Raw genomic sequence first — 13,069 nt, forward strand, 5'->3', positions numbered from 1 at the left:
CCTGTCCCACCTCTCTGAATCATCAGGATTTCTTCATTGCTCTTTTTCTCCAGATCTGGATGTCTTGTGGAACTAACTGCATGCAGATATGCTGGGGTCTTGATGACCTGCTAATTTGGGTGCCATTAGCACAGCCCATGCTGAGAGCCCTTTTGCTGCTGTGACCTCCATCTCGTGTCTCCACACCCAGACATCACCGTTTATTCTCTGTTCACACCAATTCCAGCCTTTCTATTATGGCTGCCTACACCCAGAGGTAGAGAAAACAGTCATCTAAATTGTTTTGATTACACTAAGAATGTTAGTACGCTCTGCTGCTGAATGGGGTGGGTGACCAGGAAAAGGCTGAGATACTCAAAGCCCTCTTCCCTGGTCCTTTACTGGCAAGGCCAGCCCTCAGGCCTCACAGATGTCTAGGCCTAGTGGCAAAATTTGGAGGAGGAGACTACTACCAACTGTCGAGGAAGGTTGAGTTAGGGCCACTTTAGCAAACTTGGGTGTTTCCAAGTCCTTAGGGCTGGACAGGAGGTGCTTGTGAAGGCGCTGAGGCGCTAACTCATTGCGCTGATTCCTATGATCTCTGAAAGGCTGTGGCAATCAGATGGGATTTCCAGTTACTGGAAAAAAAGCAAAGGTCACATCTATCATCAAAGCAAGGTGCAGGAAACTACGGGAGAGTCATCCTTACCCAGCCTCTCTTTCAGAGATGATCATAAAGCAGATCGTTCTGTCAGTCATTTCCGGGATGATGAAGGACAAGAAGTTGATTTGGAAAAACCAACACAGTTCTACCAACATGATTGCCTTCTACAATGAGATGATTTGCTCTATGGTTTTGGTGATAAGAGCAACACACATTGATTTTAGCAGGGTTTTTGCCACAGTATCCGTAGCAGCATTGTGGTCCAGTAAGGGAGGCATGGACTGAAGTAGTGGACAAGGTGGGTGGAAAAGGTGGTGACTCACCACCCGCAAGGTGGGTGAATCACTCTACTCAAAAAAGTAGTGGTCAACACTCCGAAATGAAGTGGTTATGAGTGGTGTTCCTCAGGGCTTAGAGGGGTGAGACTAGATGACCTCTAGATGTCATAAATGATTCTGTGATCAAGCCTTGCAGGGCACTCAGCAGTATTTGGGTCCTCATATTGAAACCACAAGTCATTTATGTTCCTGTGGATTAATGGGTTAGGCTGCAGCCCAGGATCGGTATCTTCCTTGATTCCGAGTTTATACAGTCAAGTCTGTGTGATGTGAAGCAGAAATGCATCGAGAGTTGTTTCCATTTAATACACTTCTCACCGTGAGAGAAGTGCTGCTAAGGTGGCCTGACCATCAGCGACCTCCTCCCCAACTCCAAAACACAAGCACTGCATGAAACAAGTCCATTCCATGCGTCCTATTTGGGGACTTCTAGTTGAGAGCAAGAGGTGAAAATGAACCGACTTTGCAGAAGGATTTTTAACAAGGATCATTTTCTACTTCAGACCCACAGCATTTTCATTAAGCGCTCTCTGTTCGTGTCCCCATCTCACATGGCATTGCGCTATAGGACTCGTGCAGTCCATATCCTTTGACTCCAGCGGCTCCCAGTTAAAACAGTTCACACTTGTCCAGGAAACTCTCCTCTTTCATGTACCCTTTGTGTACCTCTCTCTTTGTATTTTAAATTTAACTAATTAATTAAATTAACAGCTGGTTTCTTTGTTTCTGGCTGGGGAATTTACCCTGCTCCAGCTCCCCTCCCTAAAGTTAAACATCACCGAACAAGCTTTCATAAGATGCAGGCACTTCATTGTTCTCTTTACACAAGATCTGGGCAGATACTGTTGGTCTTTAAAGCCTGTTGTATTCAGCCAACACAAATGATAAAGCTAGGCACAGACTTCACAATTCAAACTAAATTCATTAGGTTTAGACACATTTTCCAAATCTTCATATGGTATATGAGTACTTCAGTGTTTTGTGGTGGTTTTTTGGGGAGGTGTGTGTTGGTTTGTGTTTTTTTTTTTTCATTAAAAATATGTTTCAGCTAGGATGGAGTATGCACATTAACTGTGTTGCTGGACAAATGATTTCGTGCTGCATTTAATAGTGCTATAACAGTTTCACAGTTAGCTTTCTGGATTCTGCTGACCCGCGAAAGCAGCTTATGCCACTCCACTTTATGCTCCTCTCTCCTTTATAGCAAAGGCTTTTCTAAGACTCTTTCAAAGCACTTCTGTCATTTCTTAGGTGATTGCAATAGTTAACAGTGAATGTAATGTTTACGTAGCTTTTAGCACCTGTGCATTGCATATCTGAGATATTAGATTGGACTCGGTCTTCAAAGGCTGCCTTATTCCTGGTTAAGTGACTCAAAACAGACTGGTTGAAAATCCCATAGATTTGGACAGGACAAAGCACGGTATAGATTTTATTCCCATTACAGTGGCTCGATGGAAAGTTCTTAAGCACAAGTTTTTTGGGTTGGTTTTTTTTTTTTCTTTTTTAATTGTTTCACCCAGGTCCTAAACACGATTAACTCAGGATTTAACCTCTGTGAGGGCTTAGTTTTCCTGATTTCAGTTGTATGGGATCAGATTTAAACCACCATTTATTTTTATTTTTTTTTAAATTTTTTGCTTTGGGAGGGCTGTAGTTGGCGCCGAACTGGAACTTTTTCCCTACGTTCCTCCCCTTTGGGGAGCTCTCCTCAGGTGACGGCATCTGTTGCGGCGTTGGCGCGATAAGGACAAACTTAACGAATTCCAAGGGCTCCTTTCCTACCCCCCCCCCCCCCCCGTCGCTAAAATGTCTTATTTTAAGATGTTTTTTGCTTTTCCTGAACGCGGCTGAGTGACCGGCCGTGATCTGCGGTGCGCTCCGCCGCACACCGATCCCCGGGCAGGGCTGGCGGGGGGAGCCGGCCGAGCCCTCACCGGCGCACCGTGTGGGGAGCGGGTACCGCCGCGGGAGCAGCCGCGAGCGCCCGGTTCCCCGCGGCGACCCGCCGGGCACCCCGGGGTCGCCCCGCCACCGCCGGCCGCCCCCTCCCTCCCTCCGCGGTGACGTCACCGCGCGGTGACGTGTCTGCCGGGCGGCGCGGTGGCGGCCGCCGGAAGCGGCGTGAGGCCGGCGCTGAGGCGGGTTGGTGCCGCCGGAGCGGGCAGCGTCGCAGCGGCGGAGCTCCGGCCCTTTCCTTCCTTCCTTCCTTCCTTCCTTCCCTCCCTTCGCTCTTCTTCGCTGCAGCGGCGGTACCGATGAGCGGGCTCCGAGCGCCCGGCGGGCGGCCGGTGGTGGTGTCGGCGACCGCGGTGCCGACCTGCCTGCTACTGCTGGGGCTGCTCCTGCCCGCCGCCGCCGGCGGGGGATGCGAGGTGGAGGCTGCGGACATCGGCGGTGGCCGGCGGGGAGGACGGGGAGGCGCCGCCGCCGCCTCCTCCTCTGCGGCGGAGACGGCGGCGGTTGTGACAGGTAACGGCTCCCGCGCGTGCAGCCGACGGGGCTGGGGCGGGGGTGGGGGAGCATCCCGCCGGTCTTTGCAGGGGGAACGGACGGACCCGCCGGGATCCACGGTGCTGCCGGGCGCCTCCGAGCCGCCTCCCTCCGCCGCGGTGCGGCTCTGCAGAGGGCGGGGGGGTGGGGTGGGGGGGGGGTCCGGCTGCGGCGGCGGCGGCACTGCGGTACAGCCCCGTCGGGGGCCGGCCCTCCCCGGGAAGGAGCCCGCCGCAGGATATCGGCAGGATCCTGTTGAATAGCGATATTGTTGAGAGCCGGAGCCGCCGCTTCCGCGTCGGCGCCCGCGGTGCCGCCCGCCCGGGCGGGTGTCTGGGCCCGGCTCGGCGCGGTCCCCGGCGCCCCCGCCTCGGCTCCCCCTGCCGCCGGGAGGATTCCCGGCCAGGTGCCGGGCTCCCTCCCGGCGGGGATGGGGGGGTCCTCAGCGGTCCCCGGGGGAAGGAGGTGAGGCCGCTCGCCCCGGCCGACTCGCAGGTCCTGCCGTATCGCAGCACAGCTGGCTGCAACGCCGGCCGGCAGCCCCGGGCTGTGAAAGACAAAGATGTCCATCCCGTGCCCTCACGGGGGCTTCAGTCCTCCAAAAAGGCGTGGAAAGCTTTTTGGCCTTCATTAATTTCCTCCCCCCCCCCCCCCCCCCCCCCCAAAAAAAAAAAAGGTCAATGTATTCATACTACTGTACTTAGGGCAAATGGTAATGTCTGCAGTTAAAAACAAGTTGCACCAAACACATTTGAAATAAATAATTTCAGCAGGCTTTGACGGCTCTGAATTGCTTGTATGCATTCTGAATCTGTCTGGTAATGAACAGGAGGAAGCTTTATGGTCTTTTGACTGTTCACTTAGGAAAATGGGATTGGTGTGTGAGGAAATGCTCAAAAAGACATTTAGAAGTTTGTCATGTCTCATAACGTACTTTTTGAAAAGCTCTCTAATTGGAGGGAGTGTGCAGAAGGTGGAAGAAAGAAGGAAAAAACCATACACTTTCTGAACCAAAGTAGTGTGTGTTTCTTACCAGAAGAAAAACTTCTGATGTTGTTTGGAATAGTATTACATCCCGAGCTAGAATTACCGAACTTCAGTGGATGAAACATGCGTGGGTTTCTTCTCGATGTAACGTGTATTTTAATTATAATTAGGGAAACTTCAACGTTATTCCTGAAATAACTCTTGAGATGGAGGTGCAAGGCTACATGATCTAGCAATCTTTTTTGAGGACACAGCGTTTCTGAAATCTAAATTGTTCAATCTGTTGTCTGGCCGTATAAACTAAGGAAGCTGGAACATCCGCAGTCTGTGAAGCAGCAGTCGTACCTCCCAGGGGTGTTGAGAAAATGATGTATTGGAACAGCTTTTCCCCCCCCCAGACTGTAGTTAATCTGGTTGTAGGTGGTATTAAACGATTCTTGCTATGTAAAGTGCCGATGCTGTCTACGTTTCATGCTTAATCAATTTTGATGTGTCAGTCTGTATGGAAAAAAGTAATTTTTTTTTTTTAATATATTTTATGGGCTGTAAAAGTACTGAGATGCTTGTCAGCTGTTGTGGTGCCCCCCCAGCAGTGAATCTGGTGAAGAAATACAGTTATTTGAGAAATCTAACCTGTTATAAGTGGATTTTTTGTGTTACATGACAGTTTGGTCTGGAAAATACGTATGGGTAAGAGCCATCTTAGAATCAGTTTTAGTCTTTAGGAGGTTTTTAACAAAGTTCTGCGTTCACACATTTGATAAATACGGTATTTCAGTTGATCACATAAGTTGTTTGCCTGTCTGGTGACTAACCCCCAAATAGTCTTAAGTTACTCTTTGCAAAGCTGAAAGAACTCTTGAAGGTTGGGAGAAAACCACGTGACATATTCAGGGGGTGATTTTTAGTTATGTTACCTATCACTCTTTCCTTAAAAGATAAAACTTGCAGATGTGCCTTCGAGTTAGGAGGGACTGCCAACACGCATGTGGAGAAGAACAGAATAAACTTTTAATTCAGTCATTTTGATAGGTTTGAGAAGTACAATCCAGAAGATAAAAAGCTGCTAAGTATAAAATGCTGCACTAGGAAGAGGCTATCAGGCGCTCGAGTAGAGGTGTATGGGCAGCACAGCTGTAGGAAACAATCCAGGAGTCTTAGTCATAAATTGATCTGAAAAAGCAACATTATGTAGCTTGCAAAAGCGGGTGCTGTCCTGGGATATGTCCAGTTTAAATTACAGAAGGCTTTTATTTTTTTTCTTTTTGATTGCACTTTGTGTCTAGTCTTGAGTATTAAACAAAAAAGTACAGAGGAAAGTAGCAAAGTGGATTGAGAGGCTCAGAACCAATGACTGATGTAAAATAAAAAAAAATTGCTTTATTTTGGGGGGTGGAAAAGGCTGTGGGGGTGTGTACGTAAGAAATAGTTCACATAAGCATATTGATTTTTTTTAAAAAAAACAACTTTTTCCATTTTCTCTGTGGTTAACATGTAGGTTAAGAGGAAGTAAATTGTAGTGGGCGAGATTCAAGTTAAATATAGGCTGGAAAGTTTTTACCTATAACAGTCAGATTACGTAGATTGTTCAACAAGTTCCCATTATTGGCAGCTTTTATTGGATTAGAGAAGAAGCTGGCAAAGATAATCTAGACACTTGACAGAAAAGGGATGTGTGATGAATTTTAGGACTAGGAAAGAGCCTAAAATTCTACTGCTATATTTCACCAGATATTCAGATATTTACTTAATTGTTTATGTAGATTATGATTACTCTTGTTTTCCTCTGTATATGTGCCTTTTTAATGGTAATTTATAAATGACAGCTGTATACGTAACATCTGACACTGCGCTGAAGGTGTTTAGTCACGGTTATGAAAATCAGATCAACAAAACTGTTTCCACTGGTTGGAACCCCGTGAGCCTGTTTTCTATTCATTCTGTCTCTGCTCATTCACTACTTAATTTGGTAGAAAGTTTTGAGGAACCTTCTGCTCTGAGCCTGAAGATAACACCAGCTTTTCACATTCAGTTTATTCATTGACTTTTAATTAAGTTGCTTTGTAATTCTGGATAATTGGGGATTCTTTTCTTGTTTAAAAGTCTAAATTTAATCCATGATCATGGATTAATCTGGCTGCCTTCCAGGTGAAACAGGGAACGTGGACCTGTATTTGGCTAATAATTTTCTCTCAAATAATGTTGAGATAGACCGTTTTTAACCACAGCACTACATTGTATTTACTGAAGAAAGAATGGACAACGTAAGGTAACCTTTTCCTGAAAGTCATTGAAATACCTTTTTTTTTTTTTTTTTTTCTTTTAATTGAGTTTCTGTTCTGGAATTTATGCATCATCTTAACACTCTGAGCTCTTCAAATTAATCTGACTTCAGCATCTGAGAACCGAGGGTTTCTAGAAAAAGTGTATTTTCAGCTGCAACTTCACAATTGGTTTAAGCCATTCTAATGTGGGTGGCTGTTGAAGGGTGGCTTTCTTCTTTGGAGCTGACCCCAGCTGGCCGTGCAAGCAATATTGTTAGCACAAGAGAGCTAGTAGTATTAGGCATCCTCATCCCGGTACTCGCAGCCCACAAGGAGGGAGGCAGTTCCTGCTCCTTTTCTGCTTTGTGCCCTCTTTGCCGCCAGTGTTGTGCTGGGCACTGTCTGCTGCTTTAGCTTGCAGGAATGTAAAAAGAAATGCAGGCAACAGAAAACCCAATGGATTTGTTATTAGATTCTTTCCTGACGTGCTTTAAGCACTAGCGCCAGTGCAAAGAAGAGAGAGGATGGGACTGTGCAGGTGGGGTCAACAGTACAGAAGGGTGGCACGAGCCTAGCTGTCCATAGAATTGCATCCCTAAGGTGACTGTGAAACTGCGGTAGTGACCTTTTTGGGCTTGAATGATCTGTTTGGAAGTTGGTGGCTGTGTGTGAGACTTTATGTACGGTGGAGCAATACAAAGAGTGCAGTGACTTTTGTCACGTAGCAAAATGATCTTTGCATGATTATTTTGGCATGCACTGGTCTTAAAAGGTTGTGAGCTATGAGACTTCTGTCAACTTGCCTGGCAAACTGCTTTTTAAGGATAGTAGATTTCTCTAGTGATGAAAAATGAATATTTCAGGCTTTTCTTATTCCATGACTTCTATTTGTTTGTCTCTAGTTAAGCTCTTCATGATCTGGTCTTACCATTTCTGTTGGGAGGACAGAAATTTTGAGTCCTTTCCCCTCTAAGGGATGTCAGCTTCAAGCTGTTATTTACTTTCTGTCAGCATCTTAATGCAGTTGTCCGTCCCTGGAATCTAATTAGTTTCTGCTCTGTTATGTTTTGTTACGTTTTTAATTTCTTGGAATATTTTTTATTTTTAGTGATAATCAATAGGAGAAACCCAGCAGTAGGAGAAATCCAGCAAAGAAATGCTGTGCAACAAGGTTTCCAGGTTTTGATAGCTCAATCAGCAGCTGGTGAATTGTCACAACTACAAGATAGAGCTAAAACAGCTGTAGTTGGCTGGATTTGTAGAGGCTTTTGCAACAAAGATTAAAAACCAGTCAACCAGGAAAACCCCTGGCCTTTAAGTAGCTGGGTGGCATTGGAATCCCACTCAGAGATAAGATCTCAAGCACTTGTAACTTCCTTTGCCCACAGCTGAGTTTTTTTGCCTTACAGCCTCCCAGAATTTTCATTGTAACTCTTCAGCGCTTCTGCTAGTGCGGTCCGCACCTTCTGCCCTGTGGACTTGTTTTCTTGACCGTCGGCCTCATCTCTTCTGAAGATTTCTCTGGGCTTACTGTTGGGAATTAGCCAGGTTATTTAGCTGGTGTGTTCTGTTTCTTGTCTTGCAGTAGTCTGTAGTAGACCCTTTTTTAAACCCCCTCGGTGTCCCTCCGTGAAATTCTTTGACTCAGTATCATCCCCCCATCAGCAGGTTTTTGTGTTGCCCTTTCAGCTGTGAGCTTTCTGAAGGCAGCTCTGCTTTTCTGGGGACCTCCTACCAGATTCTGGCTAGCTGCTCCTACGCACCTTGGGCATGACTCATTTTCTTCTAACTAACCTCAGTGATGCTGATCTATCATAACTAGGTTGAGCTGCCATGGATTTGTCAAAGGAGGACTGGACCAAATTACAGAGGCAGTTGATCTTGATAAGATTTCCCATGATGATAGTATCACTGTGAAAAACACCTGAAAATGTGCTTTCCTTTTTTTAAAGTGTGTATGAAGTAAGCAATTTGATATCCTTTTAATTGATTTTTAGCTTGTGTGCTGTAAATTGTATGTCCTTTTTGTATGTAATACCTGTTCTCCATCAGCTTCAGGGGAGAGGAACATACCGCAAAGAGCTGTGATGTTGTTGGAAAGCCAGGAAAATTACTACAGTGGGGTTTTTTTTGGGGTGTAACTTTTAATGCATTGTTAAAATCTCAGAAGTCAAAAGTGTATTATTTTACATAAGAGTTGCCTCTAATTTACTGCAGAAATCCTGGTGCATGGGAAGACTTCATTGGGATTAGACTGTTACATCCTATCTGTGAAACTGGCATTTTAAAATACAGGAACTTGAGATGTTTATCTTGACCACATATGGTATGTGTTAAGAGTAAATAACCACTATTTATGTTGTCTTAAAATAAGCATATACGCATTTTATAAAGTAAGGTGAGTTTCAAGTTATTATATAAGTTAGTGTTATTCTGCCTTTGGATACTACTGAGTCTCTCCTGTTACTATGGAAACTATCTTTGCATATCTGAAAGCGGGGAGGGGTGAATAAAATGATAATGCACTGTTAAAATTTAGAATCGGCCTAAACAGAATGTGATGATTGTCTGGGTACTATAAAATTTGCATTTGTTTACTTGATTTCTGTGAGCACTTCAAACTTATATGAAGAGAGTTCATTACTGTGTCTTTCATGGCTTTTTTGTTTTGTTTTTCTTCTTATGGACCTTGCTCCTTTTCCTTCGAATCGCAAAAGCATGTAATTTTTCAGAGACCTGTTAGAAGAATCCTTAAATCTGTATAATGAAAAGTACTCTAAGAGCTTTAACTAGAACCTGTCTTGGAAATTGAAGATAATGTACTTGTCAGAACAGTTAAAAATTTGATTTAGCAGCACTCATAATAGAACTGTTGACTCATTTGAGTCAACAGAATTTGAGTTACTGGGTAGGAACCACTGAGTTTTTGAATCTCATTCTTGTGATCTCTAGCAAAGATTAAGTATATCAGGAGCAAATTTCCTCTCTATGCAGCAGTGTTGCACTACTGCAGGTGAATCTGGCTTCTCGGGTGATTCCTGGATGCAGAGGTGGGAGGGAGCTCGTTGCTGACTATTGCAGCTTTTATCGCAAATCGTAAATAGCACCACAGAAACTCGTGTAAATTGGAACGGGTGTTGAGGGTGCTTGGGTTGGGTGAAGCTTTAACTTCTGCAGTAGCTCAGAATTTACAGGAATGCAAAGATAGCTTTGATCCTTTTCCTCTAGGCAATGCTTTCTGTTTCCTACCTCTTCTTCTGCATCATAAGGCATTTAAAAACTGTCACCAGCCCGGCCCTCTGGTACTGTCTCCAGTTACAATTTTAATACCTTTTTTTTTTGATGTACTTTGTTTCTGTGGTTATTGTTAATTTGTAAAAAATTTTCATGTGCTCTGCTTCTAAAACTGACATGAGCACTAGAAGAGTAATTTATCTCAACATATTTAAAGCTGTGTTTAAAAGCAAACAAACCTTGTGGTAGAGTAGTAATTTAAACAATTTTTTGTTGAATAAAATTTGGTGAAGACATTTTGGATTTCTTAGCTCTGTGTAGTTTCTCCTTAGAACGGGAAACTTTCTGTACCTGAAGGTGTGGTATGAATGCTCTTTCTGGCTTTGTGGTTTAGAATAAAGGAAGGGGTCAGTTGTATGTAATTGTTAAGCACATTTAGTGATGTTACACAGATAAAGGAACAGTTTTTCTCATTTCCATCAGGCGACTGTATGAACTGAATTAGTTAAAATTCAGAGTTCTCTGCAAGTTAAATATGTTATTTAGGATGGAAATTTTCAGACAAATGTTATTTTTTTCTTAATAGTAAATAACTCCTCTGTGCTCCATTGAGATTGGTCGTCAGTAACTCCTGAATGTTTCTTGATTATTTTTCTGTGTGTGTAGCATTTCATGAACAAGTGAATGGCTCAGTAAGTGATTTTTGGTTTTTTAGATTTATACTGCTGTCTCTGTTTACATGTTGGAATGTGTTCAGTGAGCTTTGCTAGGAGATTATCTACATAACTTTTGTCAATCTGCTGATTATTTTTTTTTTAATCCCAACCACAGGATTTTACTTGAAATGCATTCTTCCCTCCTACCCTCACTAGATGCAGTAAGCAGGTGAATTTTGTTTGTATGCCTAGATCTAAAGCAAATAAAAAGAATAAGTCTTATGTTGTTTCTCTGTAATTATAGTCTGAAAATTACAAGTTTGATAAGCTTTTCCTCAATTTGAAATGCTACCTAGTATTTTTATTTGAAGAACAAGAAGTATTATACTGTTAACAAATAAACAAAAGTACTCAAACCATGTGGTCTGTGATGATTTTGAAACAAATATGAAAGTTAATTATTCTGAGTAGGAGACTTCCTTCTACTGTAGTTTTAATCATAATTTGCTATATATAGAAGATTGCAGGATAACTTTTTGCTGTAACATTGTAGCCTACGTGAAAAATACTGTTGTCTTATTTTCATTGCCTAAAGGATTAAAAATGGTTTTGAAGTGGAAATTAATTTTCTTTTTTTAGTGCTAAGTATTGTTTACACTTTCACTAAATATTAAAACTGGACTATATAATATCATGTAGCTCCAGTACTTCTAGCATGATGTGGCAGGAAGGAAAAATATATTTATAGCCTTTCCTACTTGTGATTTTTAGTTGCAAGTGAAATGCATCATGACAGCCCTGTCTTCCCCAGAGTATATTTTTAATTTTTCTTTGAAAAAACTTAACTTTGCCTGTACTTTTTTTGGCAAATGGCTGCCTCAATTTCTTCTCTCCTTCCTCTACTGAAACACTGCTGTCAGAGCCATAGAGAGTATTGTAGTTACTTTGGAAACAGTGCAGTAATGTGCCTGTTTAAAGTACAGCTAAGAGACAGTGAAATTGATTAGATTGACTTCAATGTATGAACTGTATTACGTATTCTCTGGGATAAGACTGCATTTTAAGTAAATTAATATTTTTGTTTTGATACTATGAAACTGCACTCCTGATAATTGTCTTGCTTTGGTTGTGTTGCAGGCAGCGATAGACCTGTAGTTCTGCAGCCTTTGAAGGATGTTGCTTTGTTATTGATTTAAACTGACCTTGGTGTGGGCTGTTGCTGCAGAAAGGGGTGCTCCTCCTTTGTGCATGTTGCTTTCTCTCCCTCCCTCCCTGTTCTGCGTGTTCCAGCTGCTCCCTTAACATTATCGTGGCTGGAGGTGAGCTAGCTTGGGGAAATTGGTTTAGCTGGAAGTTGGTATTAATTTTTTTTTCAGCAGGTTCTGGTCCTTGCTTCAGGTCAGTGCACAGCTGCACAAGGGCACCTTTGAGAAGATAACAGCTTTGGAGAAAGGTGGTATTAACCATTTTAGTAGAAGTCCATGCATGCCAAGTAAATAGTGATTGAGAAGGGTGGATAAGGGAGATTTAGCTTGTCATGGAAAGCAGTCTTTTAAACAGATGTTACCAACTGTGAAGTTGAAAATGGTATTCAGAATTGGTAAGGAAATATTTCAGCAACCCATAAAACTTGTAGAGGGAGACTTAGATTAGCAATAGAGTCAAAGTTTCAGTAGGGCTTCTTAAAGAGATTAGTTATTGCAGAAGATAGTAACTTAGATTATAGGAAAATCCAGGTTTTGGAATGAAACCTTCGTTTTAGGAGTTAATTTGTTTTTTTACCAGTTGATTTATTGTAAGAGAGAGATCATGTCTCACAACTCGAATTACTTCCAGGCATAACTATTTGCTTCTGTAAAGCAAAACTGATGAAACCTGATTTTATTAATACAGGATAATGACGACATGTCCCATTCTGAGGCAGCTATAGATGTTTGAAGGAAAAAACCCCCAACCACCTATCTGAGCTCTAAATGCATCCATTTGACTACTTTTAAACTCTGTTATAAAGGAATCCAAGTAAAACTGGTTTGTTTCCTTTATTAAGTAAACATCCTTCCTAGGAAACTATGCATCTGTGTTGTGTTTCTTTTTTGTCACAAACGCACTCGGACACTTGTTTTATGTTGCCTCATGTCTGTTTATAGTATCCTGTGAACAGTAGTCAAGGCTCTAATTTCTCTTGATGTTGACGAGTGATAAAACGTCTTTATTTCAACAAAATGGAAGCTCAGTACACAACCTGGTCTGGGATCGTGTCCACAGAAATTGCTGTTTCATTACACAAGTTGATAAGCAATCACAGGTAAAATGTTACCTTAATGGGAAGGTAAAGGACGTGTCTTCACAGTACTAGATGGTTACAAGTGGAGCGTTATGCTATTTAGCTTAGAAATGAGTGAAAGTTTGATGTGTAGTGGGATGATGAAGGGGGATTCAACCTAAACTGTTGTT

The 13,069-nt window shown here is 42.9% G+C and overlaps 1 protein-coding gene across 2 annotated transcripts in view; it reads left to right on the forward strand.

Annotated features, from left to right (window-relative positions):
- The first annotated feature begins 3,109 nt into the window (after window positions 1-3,109).
- STIM2 (stromal interaction molecule 2) overlaps window positions 3,110-13,069 on the forward strand; it is a 66,473-nt gene continuing 56,513 nt past the window's right edge. For both annotated transcript variants that reach the window (XM_063335767.1, XM_063335768.1), the window contains exon 1: window positions 3,110-3,453. In XM_063335767.1, coding sequence (XP_063191837.1) covers window positions 3,240-3,453 — 214 coding nt within the window. In that variant the 5' untranslated portion in view covers window positions 3,110-3,239. The remainder of the gene's footprint in view (window positions 3,454-13,069) is intronic.

Source organism: Chroicocephalus ridibundus, chromosome 5 (genome assembly GCF_963924245.1).
Source record: "Chroicocephalus ridibundus chromosome 5, bChrRid1.1, whole genome shotgun sequence".
Lineage (NCBI taxonomy): Eukaryota > Metazoa > Chordata > Aves > Charadriiformes > Laridae > Chroicocephalus > Chroicocephalus ridibundus.